General features: G+C 40.7%; 1 protein-coding gene across 6 annotated transcripts in view; it reads right to left on the reverse strand.

Moving 5' to 3' along the window:
- The window catches only part of PDCD4 (programmed cell death 4), a 33,517-nt gene that overhangs the window by 6,986 nt on the left and 14,044 nt on the right, over positions 1-12,487 (reverse strand). For 4 of the 6 annotated variants that reach the window (XM_065552526.1, XM_042855226.2, XM_005308152.4 and 1 more), the window contains 5 exons: positions 8,453-8,752; positions 7,751-7,845; positions 5,229-5,342; positions 4,766-4,987; positions 1,364-1,461 (listed from right to left, as the gene is read on the reverse strand). In XM_065552526.1, coding sequence (XP_065408598.1) covers positions 1,364-1,461; positions 4,766-4,987; positions 5,229-5,342; positions 7,751-7,845; positions 8,453-8,752 — 829 coding nt within the window. The remainder of the gene's footprint in view (positions 1-1,363; positions 1,462-4,765; positions 4,988-5,228; positions 5,343-7,750; positions 7,846-8,452; positions 8,753-12,487) is intronic. The other 2 variants (XM_065552528.1, XM_042855227.2) reach the window with 1 other exon arrangement.

The following is a 12,487-nucleotide window of genomic DNA, read 5'->3' on the forward strand; positions in this document are numbered from 1 at the left end:
TATTCAGGCGGATCGTAGTCACATTCAGGACCACCCAGAGGATTCAGGGGGCCTGGGGCAAAGCAATTTCCGGGGCCCTTTCCATAAAAAAAGGGGCAATACTATATTCTCGTGGGGGCCCCTGCGAGGCTCGGGGCAAATTGCCCCGCCCCGGTCACATTATGGAAAACTGTACTCACTATTTGGAGTGGCTAGGTGAGGTGAGAAGTAAACTGTCCCAGAAGTGGAGGTGGCCATGCTAAATGTATGGATATACTTAATTATTGGAACCAAAAATCCTTCAACCACAGTAAAAGGATTTGCATAACTGAATGACAAAGTTTTCACACTTGGGTGCCTAAAGTTAAGTAACCTAAACAGTATCAGAGGGGTAGCCGTGTTAGTCTGGATCTGTAAAAAGCAACAGAGAGTCCTGTGGCACTTTTGAGACTAACAGATGTATTGGAGCATAAGCTTTCGTGGGTGAGTGCCCACTTCGTCATGCATTCGACGAAGTGGGCACTCACCCACGAAAGCTTATGCTCCAATACATCTGTTAGTCTTAAAGGTGCCACAGGACTCTGTTGCTCTAAACAGTAGCCTAATTTTCAGAGGTACTAAGTACCAACACCACTAACTGATGTCAATGGAAGCTATGGGTGCTCAATACCTCCGAAAACCAAGCCTGAAGGGTCAACACTGTACACAAAAAATGATGTATCCAAAATCTGAGGGTAATTTTTCAAACTCTCTTTTCCCTCCCACCCCTTGCACATAGGCTGCTCCTTCAAACAGTTTTGACTCTGAAACTGAGTCCTCATATCCACATAGGACGAGATAAAGTCTGAGAATGTGAAGGATTGACACTCTCTGTGCAGCACTAAGCATGAAGCAAAGAGAGTTTAATTGTTTGTTTATTTCACAAAATCATTACGTTGCTTCTCCTGACGCTGTATTAACCTACTGGTCATATACAGTCTTTTTCTAAAGCAAAATACTCCCTAATAGTTTCTGATTTGATCAGAATTTTTCTTAAATATAAGTTAGTAAGCTCTTTTCAAGCGGCTGAGGAAAGGTTAAACTGTAAGAATTCAGTTTGCAAAAATGCTAGTCAAATTTAGTTTACTGCCCGAGTTAAACAGATTCAACTAGATACTAAAGATTGAGTTTGCCAGAAGCGTTTAGTATTTCTTGGTTTAAAAGTCTGGGACGTTTTTCTTGTGACAGACTTCCTTTGAGGGTTTTTGTTGTTGTTGACTTGTTTTTATACTAGAAGAGAGTGGCCACACCTACTTTATTTTAAAATACCAAATTACTGGTTTGCTTGCTCAGGATTTAAAAAAAACTGACCTATACACACTAACTACAAAGAGCAATCACTTACCGAGCCTGGACACAATCCACGGTGCCTTTGTAGCTGTCTATGTAAGTACTACATAAAATCCCATCTCCAACTGCTCTAGCAATAAATTGGCCCACTAACTGCAACAGAAGAGAAATATTTTTGAGACACTGAATTCAACATGATTTCTGAATAGACATTTTAGCTTACATAGTTATTTGGGTTTTGTTTTTAAAATGTGGAGATTATTCACCCTGGGTAGTAGCTGGAATTATTCACCTATGGGTGCTCCACTTTGGGTGCACACAGACCCCATGTGCCTATGATCAGAGATTTTAGATAGCAGTGCCCATTTGACCTAGTCATGAGCATGTCATCCTCATGCCCCATACCAAGGATATACACAGCTGTGCAGGCAAGCCACCCTCAGCTCCTTCTCTACCATGAAGTCACGCAAGAGAATACTTTGAAGCAAAGGGGAAGGAAGGCAGGTAGTGGAGTACCCATAGGGATACACATCTAGAAGAATTCCAATTACTGCACAAGATGGGCAACTTCTTTCTTTGAATATTGGCTTATGGGGGCTTCACTTCAGGGGACTCCTGAGTGGTATCCCTTGAAGAAAGAGGGGGCTTTGGAGCTGGATCCAATACTGAAGCAAGGACTGCCGTGACAATAGCAACCACCAATCTAGAGGTATGTATCAGGATGCCCTGCACAGAGAAAGTGTGCACTGCTTAGCAAATTGAAGCCATTGGTACATTTAACAAGATGGAGGAGATGTTCTGAACCCTCAACCACACCACCAAAGTTGAGGTTTCAATGAGGACACAAGGCTGGGCGATATTAGTGGGGGGGCGTCTTCTTTTGAGATCTTGGTCTCTTAGGCAGTTTGCCTGGTCTATGAAAGCTGAAGAATTGGACCAGATGGGATTTCTGTGTCATTTGGGCTCTGCTAAATTTTCTTCTATCTGCAGTTGTATATAAACACCAAAACCTGTGTGTGGCCCTTGAATCCAGTAAAGGTGTGCAAGGATTAGTCGGTGGACTCACTCAAGCGTCAGTCCATCAAAGGGAAGGTCTTCTACAGTAATCTGAACCTCCTTAGGCAATCCCAACAGCTGCAGCCAAGATGCTCGACATGACAACAGCAGTCGAGATGGAACAAGCTGCAGTGTCAACTGCATGTAGGGAAGTTTGCAAGACAGTCCTCACTGAGAGATGACCCTCAGTTATGGTAGCCTAGAACTGTTCCCGTGTTCTGAAGGAAAGATGATCATTTAAAAAAAAAAAAGCATTGAATTTGCTATATTTGGTGTGATCATAGTTTGCCAGCAGAGACTGATAATTCTCTTTTCTAAACTGGAGAGTTGCAGAGGAGTAGCTTTTACACCCAAAGAGGTTGAGGCGCTTCTGGTCTTTACTGAACAGTGTAGACTTAGTAGGATGTTGTCTGCCATGCTAAACAACAACTCTCACAACTCTTTTTAGTGGTGAGGAGGGTATGAGAATAAAAAAAAGTTCAAAATGGTCAATCTTGATGGTGACTGAAGCTGTTTTGACAGCGGGGGTGATATCTAGGCCTGGATCCAAGGCTGGTCAGAGGCAGTATTCCATCACGAGGAGCCAAAGTTTAATCTATTTTTTTCCTAGTTCTACTTTTAGAAACTGAGGTCTTGCACTTGGCTGAGATGTGGGTATCTCCCACACAACAGATATGGGATACACTTGAAACCTAGGGATACTGGATACCTGGTCGACAATGACCCCTTAGGCAAGCCCCTCAGAATTGGGGGGGGGGGGAGAAGAGGTATTAAATGCAAACCCCCCAAATAAACTTAAGAGGTACGTGTGATGGGTCTCTGGGTACCCAGGATTGAGAGTCACCTTTTTACCCACCTGCCTCCAACATAATGAAGTCTTGCTTGTGGTAACTGGGTATTTGCTTGAATGGTGGTGTTAGGGAGCTCTTTCCTCTGGGCTGTCCCTTGCAGGTTAACAACAGGTGCACCCCAGAGTCCCTTTGAATCATTTCCCTGTGATATCCAGCCCCTGTCCCTGGCTAATCAAAGAAATCCCAGATCCTCTGCCCCCAAAGGAGCAGTGTACCCCAGTTCACTAGTCTTACCTCAAACTACTGTTCCTGTAAAAACAATTTTTTTAAAAAAAAAATTACACACACACATATGTGAGCACTTACAATAAAACAAAAGTAGGTTTACTTAAAAAAGAATTCAGAGTTAACTAGGAACCGGAGAGTGGTGGAAACAAATGAATACAAAACAAAATCCTAAAACCTACAAACCTGGGTCTATGCTTATTAACAGTTACCTTGCCTATTTAATAAAGTAGGTTTTCCCTGCCAAGTTCAGTCTGTTGAAGAGCTGTCTGGCTTCACAGGAACCAGGATCCAATTTTTCCATGAGAACATCCCTGCTCCCCAAGAGGTCTCCTCACTGAAAGGAGGAAGAGCGTCTTTCTCCTCTCTCTCCTATATTGAATCAGTCTTTTGTCTTTATTCATAGACAGGTTGAGCCTTTGTAAGGTTTTGTCTGTTGTAATGTTCCTTTTTTACCCCCATTGATAGTTTTAGGATGGAGCAAGGCTAAACAACGTAGTCTTGCCTTACATCACAACTAACTAGGGTGGCATAACAACTCCCTCCTGCTTGAATGGGACACCACAGAGACGTATTGTCCCTTAGTGACTAACTTTTACTTCAAGGCTATAAAACATACTTTCTATATAAATATATTATTCCTTAAATATTACATGTACATACAGCTTGCAATTCTGAATCCTGACAAGGGCTTTCTGTAGATACTTTACCATGCTACTCTTTATGAATAATAAATACCCTCCAAGACATGTATTTGTCAGGTTGAGATAAGAGTTGTTTGCAAAGAACAGGAGACCCTCTGCATTACAGTATGATTATCAAAAGAACTAAAACTGAACTAAAGACTCGAGGCTAAGCTATAGCAAAGCTGAAGTGTGCACACTAGAAGCTCTGTCTCAGGCCATCAGGCAGCTGAGAAGGAACGGAGGGCAGTTTGCCTGCACAGCTTTATGCATCCTTGGAATGGGGCACAAGAATATCTGGAGATCCTGCGAGGTCTAAACGGGCACTACTACAAACAAAAAGTCTGATCAGAGGTAAACGGAGCACATGCGCACCTGAAGTGGGGCACCTATAGGAACACTACTTGAATAAGTGTTAGTTTTGCTACACAAATTTAAAAAAAAACAAAAAGGGAAACTTCTCAAATTAAAACACTGATCTGGGAGTTAGGAAGGGGAGTCGTGAGACAGAAGGGAGCTACAGCATACAAGTGATAATGCCACGAAAATACATTACACCTTATTTCATGAGGCAGTTTAACTGAACGACATTAACCATGGAGGTTAAAGTCAAAGATCTGGTGCAAAGGGCTGTAGGCATACCTGTGGTGCTCTGGGAGAATCCAACATCAATTCAGGTAGTTCTTTCAGTAGTCTATCAAATGATTTTTCCACATCACTTGTGCTCACTACTGTCCCACAAAGGTCAGAGAGGAGCTTAGATGTCATTTCTCTGTGACTAGCCTTCCCCTCTAATGACAATGATACGGCCAACACTGGCACACTGTATTTCATTTCACCAAGATTTAAATCCCTCAGCATCTCCTAAATAAGATTTGAAGAAAATATATTAACATTTTAATAAAAAATGTTAACAATTAATAAAAAAAGAGTTAAAAGACTTAATAAAAAAATTTCAAATAATCACTACAAGGGCAGAAGGAAGGTTGTTTGGGTGCCTTAACTGTGCATTTCCATATCAGCACCTCTATAATCTCGTTTGTAACTGACTGTGACTTCCCATGTCAAGTGATGTATTTTTAAAAATACAAGTTGTCAGACATACCGCAACTTCATTAGTATCTCCATGTTCAAAGTATTCCTGTAACAATGGTGTTAAAGTTTTATCAAATGCTCTTTCATCCAAAGGTGGAACTACAGTTTCATAGACACAATTCTCCTGTTTAAAAAAAAAAACAAAAGAAATCAGATACTGCATCTGAACAGCAGCAGCATCTCTCTTGCTCTCTTTATTGCAGGGCTTAAATCCTTTTAAAATCATTAACTCTTTGGTACTTGCAGCCAAGATTTCTATCAGCAATGACTGCATCATGCCTTTGTAATCAGTTTGTGGAAACTCATCAGTTCTAGAACAAAGATAACATTTCCCAAAAATATAAAAGCTGAATTTACTAGTAAGTAACATTATAACTTTCAACATCATAAGTGCCTAGGATTCTTCTGGCACCATTCTGTCAGAAACAAAATTTTCGTGTACCATACATGGAAGGGAAGGAGAAAAACTCATATCCAGCTCTGCAGAAAGGCAAAAGCTTAACCAGACTCCTTCCATCTTTCCCCACAAGATATTCTCCCCTCCCCAATAAAGAAGCAGCCTGTTTTTCAAAACAGCTACATGGCCAGACCGCCAATAACATGTAAAAAGTGTTAAGGAGGAAAAGGACTTGGCATTTAATTTTCAGGGTGTTTGGTAAAGTCAGTTAGAAGCACTCACAAAAGGGGGAAGAGATCATGCAGCAATTGGCCACGGGGCAGCCTGACCTTGTAGGGCAATATAAGCTTAAGAACCAGAACCCCAGCACAGCCAATCTTTCTCCATATCCCTCAGTTCCCCACTCCTCCTGGACTGACATGCTAATATTCAGACGTACGTAAGTAGATAGGTAGGGGTGTGAGAGTGTGGAAGGAATGGGATGGAAGGACAGTGCTGTAACAGGTTATGTCTGGGTGGGGGCATGAGAGGAATAGATATATTAGTGTCCTGGACCACCATGACAGAGTCTGTGCTGCACACTGCATATGATATTCATTTGTAGTTCAGAGGGGTACTGCAGCCTCCACGTACAAGAGAACCATCACAGCTTAGACAAAAAGTGTAACATGGTGCTGCCTAGTGGGGAAGCTAAAGAGGAAACCAGTACTTAACACAGTTTGAAAAACGCATCCTGCGGTGTCTTGCATAAACTAAGAGCAGCAGCTTTGGAAAGACAGTACTTAAAGCGTCCGACTCAGCAGTTCGGCTTGATTTTTAAATGTTTGGAGTATTTTTTTTTTTTTTTAAACTGGTTCTACAACTGCCTATGACCCATTCAACTGTAAGCACTGAAAGGGAAAGCCACACTTGAGAGTGGACATTTACACACTTATCCTAGGCCAGTGATCCCCAAACTTTTCACGGTCATGCCCCCTCTTTACCCGTCTACACCCACCCCCCAGGAACTGTGGCCCCACTCCTGGCCCCCGGGGGTGGGCACAGACAGGAGTAAGGGAGCAAGGCTGGGGCCACAGCTGGGAGCAGGGCTGGGGCCGGGAACAGAGCCACAGTTGGAGGCAGAGGTTGGGGCTGAAGCAGAGCGGGGCTAGGTGGTGCTCCCGTCCACTGTGGGTTCTGGCCTGAGCCCCGCCATGCCCCCTCGAACATTCCTCTGCACCTCAAAGTTTGAGGACCTCTGTCCTAGACTCTTTAAATATTGTCTGTAGCCTTAGACTCAGACTATCTATTCTCAACCCTCAACAAGCTACTATGTGCTATTTGAGAGGGCCAAGATACAACAGTGACTACTTTATGCATCTATTTTTAGCTGTCAAGATACGCCCCCTTAAGCTTTGACACACAGCGTGGGCAGTGGTGTCAACATCTGTTAAAGAATCCTTTGACTTCAGCCATTAGATCTATATTTTACTTTCAAAACAGTGCATCAAGCTGATTTCCTAGATTTGATGTGCACCGCTGTATTAAAAAGCCAGTGTTCCACTTTGAAATTGATTTTATCTTGGTTCATACCCAAATATGGAAGATAGGACCATATGACCAGTTTTCCCCCCTACCAACTGCACAGAGTCTGTACAATGAGCAACTGCAGAAAGAGTTAAAAACTGAAAGGTGTACTGGTTTTGAACTCCTTCAGAGACCTGCAGCATTTAGTGTTCATGTCTAATAATTTAAAACAAAGAAGAGAAAAAGCTACCACACATACTTAGCAGTTGTACCTCTGTGTCTTTACTATAAAGTATATGTCAAGAACCTGATTTATCTACTATTCTTTTTATCCATATGCAATAGGCACCTTAAAAATCAGTACCAACACTAGCAGTATCTAAATACTGAAAATGGAATTTGTTTTCACTTCTGTTGATACCAACTTAACACTTCAAAATATTACTGTTGTAAGAGACCCTGATGATTTGTGAACACTAGTTTTGTAGTAAAACCAATACAAGAATGTAGGCATTTTTATAAAAAGATTAAGAAAAAACTACCAAAATATACATTTTAATTACAATTTAAAGGACTGAGAAAAAAAAATTTTCTTGAAAGTCACTGTATAAAACAAAACATTTGCTCACCTGGTCATCGTCATAGTTGGGATCTTTAATATCCACTTCCTCCACATCATACACTTGCCCTGGGGTACCCCAAACACCTTTGCCACCTGCACCACCTAGCAAAACATGCAAAAGTGAAAAAAAAAAAAAAAAAAAAAAAAAAAGATAGCCAGCTTATGGTAAATGCTAGGTTGATCTCAAAATATCTCCATACTATTATGCCTCATTCGGACATGTGTGTGTAAGCCTCAGATTTTCTGGGATATGCAGAAGTATTTGCATAATATCTTTCAACTCCCAGCCATTTGGGCTTTGCACCACTTGAGTCAGGAAACTGTAAGCAACGTGAGGCAGCACAAAGAGTGCTGAAGGTTGAAATAATTGTGCTCTAAGTTATTAAAGGGAGTATCCCAGATATAAATTCCATCATAAACCTCAAGATCTGTAGATTGTACTGTACATTATGATATAACAACAATGTAGTATCCTAAAGAAATAAGTTGATTGTGCTTGGTATAATGAATAATGCATGTGTGTACACCATAATCCATTATTGAAGATGGCTATCTGCTGTGGCCACCCCCATCCAACCATTATAAAAAGAACTACTGAATGGCAGGATAGACGGAAAAGGTTGTTTAGGGAGAAGATAATCCAAATGGAAATACATGCCTTTAGACAAAAGCCCATAAGCAGAGACCCTTCTTAGTAGGCTACACCAACCTTTCTTTGGTAGTCCCCTTCCTTTTCCAGACCGGGATCGTCTGTCCAGAAATTTTCCCTTTGGACTAGTTGGTGCAGTGACTCCACTTTTCAGTGCCTCTCCATTATCACTAACAGAGTCTCCTCTCCCAGAATCACGAGAAGAATTTTTCCTTAACCGCCTCTTTGCTCTAGCATTAATTTTAGCTTCATTAATGGAAGATGCAGCTATCCAATTTCCATTGATTTCAGTCTTTATTTCCTCACTTCCACCATTTTCTTCCTCACCAGAAAATGGAGTGTCACTTAGATGATCAAGTTCTCAAAAGAGAAAAGACACAAAGAAAAATCTAGTTACTGCTTTAAGCAGTTATCGTAAAAGTTATACAAAATATTCATCATGATTTATAAAATTACATGTTTAAAATGGAAACCTGTAATATAAAAGAAATATTAGATGTAAGGTTGCTGAATCAAAGTACCTGACCACATTCCAGTTACTTTTATTTAAGGTAAAGTTGTTGCTTTTCCATTGCCGGTGCAGTGGCATAATGGGAAATAAAGCTCTCCTAAGCTACATGCCAAAGAACATGTATGTGGGTAGGTGAAGAGCAACTGAATGAACATTTTACAAATAGATAAACCAAGTAAAGAGGTTCTGTAAACAAGCATGGAGCTACTTGGGTTTATAATGTCTCTCGAACTCAGTAAAACATATCCATTTTCCGTAAGTAAAATTCATAGAGTACCACTGGCTGCAATAGAAATAAGAGATAATAAACTGCAAGAGCACACACTTGGAAATTTCTCAGCATACCACCAATGAAGGACTGACTTACCGGTTGATAAGCAGTAACACAACTTTTTTTAAAAATTGGAATCTTTACCAAGATGCAACGGCATAAAATAGGAAGTGTTTCACTATACCTTATTGGGCTGGTTCTGCAAACACTCCCGGACGCAATGCTTACACCTACATATAGTCTCATTGCAGTAAATGGGACTACACTCTTAAGTAAGAGCTACACCCAATAATAAGGCTTGTAGGCTCAGACTTCAGTTTTTAAAATAGAATTCCATCTATGTGTACATGCTGAAGGTTTGCAGAGTGGGGCCCTTAGCATTTTTTCTATTTTTAGAACAGACACTTGAAAACATGTCTGCTTATACTTAACCTGTTCTATGGATGAACAGAAAATTTTAAACTTCCCAGCTATCAATCTAGCACTCCCACATGCACTAAATTCATGTACAATTTTTTTGAAGTGACATTACTTCATTATGGTAAATACTACCTGGCAATTTCCATTTGGCTACATTTCTCAGAACTGAAATATTTTCAAAACTAATGACAGGTTTCAGAGTAGCAGCCGTGTTAGTCTGTATCCGCAAAAAGAAGAACAGGAGTACTTGTGGCACCTTAGAGACTAACAAATTTATTAGAGCATAAGCTTTCGTGGACTACAGCCCACTTCTTCGGATGCATATATGCTCTAATAAATTTGTTAGTCTCTAAGGTGCCACAAGTACTCCTGTTCTTCTTTTTTCAAAACTAAGCAGTTTTATGGAAGGTAATTGAGAACAAAATGCCGTAATGAAGCAATTCCAACTTCAAAGTATCTGCCCGGGGGCGGGGGATGTCTGGCTCCTTGGAGTTGGAAGAACCTAATATATGTGATTTCTGGTTCTAATGGTCATTTAACACAGAAGTCTGGTTGTCTGGATGGTGCATGAGGGGCTAGAGTGCCTGAAGGGGCCTGTCTCTGGCTTCATAATAACTAGTATAGTATTTTGAAAGCACATATTTGTTATTGGCTTGGTGACAGAATATACCACGTGCCTGGAGTACATGCCCTGTATTTTGGCAATATGACCTGAGATTGGCACTTTTAGCTGTATACCAGGCAGCGTGACAAGAGTGACGTTAAGGTCAACTCTGGTCTCAGTCTCTAGATCAGTAATATGGAAATCTTCCCAGAAGTACTTCTAAACCTCGAAGGGCCAGCACATTGTTGCAATGCTGAAACATTACATACTTACTATCAACGCTAAAGTGACTATTTAAAAATAAAAGAAATTTGAACAAAGGCTATTGAGAACATACTTTTCCCCGTTTGTGCACAAACAGCTTACCCTTATAATTCTGTAAGCAACTAGACCGCAGTGAGAATTAGTCACCTCATTAGACTAGGACTATGTTAAACAATTAAGCATTAGTTTTGGCACTGGCCTATACACAATTACCAGCATGTTTTAAGTTCTATCATTTTGCCCTCCACTACAGAGCTGGGTAAATGCATTAAGTGCAGTTTGAGAAGAGTAACTAGAAGTTTATATCTCTAAAAAGTGTTTAAAATTTAAATAAATAGTTTAAGTACAAATAAAAAAAAAAGATTTCTTTTTGAATAGTTTCACTGCAATGAAAAGTATTCTAGATCAGTAAGCCTTTACCCATAATAAAGAAGTGAACCAGTTTAGCGAAATTGATCTAGTTAAACTGATACAACCACTAACGTAGAAACACTTGAAACCTTTAACCTTGGCTTCTATAAATTTATTTTAAAACTAATAATCTAAAGCAATTTAAGCAAAAATGAATGTGCTTAAAGTGCACCTACATTGGGTTTAATGCCATTAATTTAGTTGTCACTCCAGTTTTCTAGTATAAAGGAGAGCCTGAGACTCATAGTACTTACTGAGCAAGTACAACCAGTTCATCTTCTATTAAATTTATGATCAAGAGGAGTTTAGCAATACAGAGTCTTTTGTAAAAGGAAATCATGCCTCTCCAGTCTATTAGAATTCTTTGAGAGGGTCAACAAGCATGTGGAGGACAAGGATGACCCAGTGGATATAGAGTACTTGGACTTTCAGAAAGCCTTTGACAAGGTCCCTCACCAATGGCTCTTAAGCAAAGTAAACAGTCATGGGATAAGAGGGGAAGGTCCTCTTGTGGATCAGTAACTGTTTAAAAGATAGGAAACAAAGGGTAGGAATAAATGGTCATTTTTCACAGTGGAAAGGGGTAAATAGTGAGGTCTCCTGAGGATTTGTACTGGGATCAGTGCTATTCAGTGTATTCATAAGTTATGAGGAAAACAGGGAGAACAGTTAGGTGGAAAAGTTTGCAGACGGTACAAAGTCACTCAAGATCGCAGTCAACTTTGGGCTTAGCTAAGAGTTACCAAGGAATCTCACAAAATTAGGTAACCAGGCAACAAAATGGCAGATGAAATTCAATGTTGATAAATGCAAAGTGCTGCACATTGGAAAACATACTCCCAACTATACATACAAAGTGATGGGGTCTAAATCTGCTGTTACCACTCAAAGATCTTGGAGTGATCGCGTATAATTCTCCAAAAACATCTGCTCAGTGGCAGTCAAGCTAACAGAATGTTAGGAACTCTTAGGGAAGGGATAGATAATAAGACAAAAAAATATTGTTGTCACAATATAAATCCATGATACGCCCACACCTTGAATACTGCGAATAGTTCTGGTAGCCCTGTCTCAAATAAAGATATATTAGAAATGGAAAAGGTACAGAAAATGGCAATAAAAACAAGTATGGGTAAGGAATTGCTTCCATATGATACTCCTGGAGGAATTCTGCACCGCTGCACACATGCAGAATTCATGTCCCCTGCAGATTCCCTCCCACCCCCGCAGAAAATACATTTTGCCAGAGAGTCACTGCAATTACACATTTCGCCCACCAGGAGCTGCTGCGGCACAGCAAGAGAGGGAAGCCGGCTCACAAGCCGGAGCAGTTAGCCACAGAGAGGGAGGCAGCAGAGGTCAGGTGAAGAGGCACAGGACACGGGGCTGGATAACCGTACTCAAGAGAGTTGTTATGAATTGCTCCCAATCCTGCTGGAAAGGCATAACAAGCGGGGTTCTGCAGGGGTCTGTTTTGGGACCGGCTCTGTTCAATATCTTCATTAACGACTTCGATATTGGCACAGAAAGTACGCTTATTAAGTCTGCAGAGGATACCAAACTGGGAGGGATTGCAACTGCTTTGGAGGACAGGGTCATAATTCAAAATGATCT

This window comes from Chrysemys picta, chromosome 7 (genome assembly GCF_011386835.1).
Source record: "Chrysemys picta bellii isolate R12L10 chromosome 7, ASM1138683v2, whole genome shotgun sequence".
NCBI classification, from domain to species: Eukaryota; Metazoa; Chordata; order Testudines; family Emydidae; genus Chrysemys; species Chrysemys picta.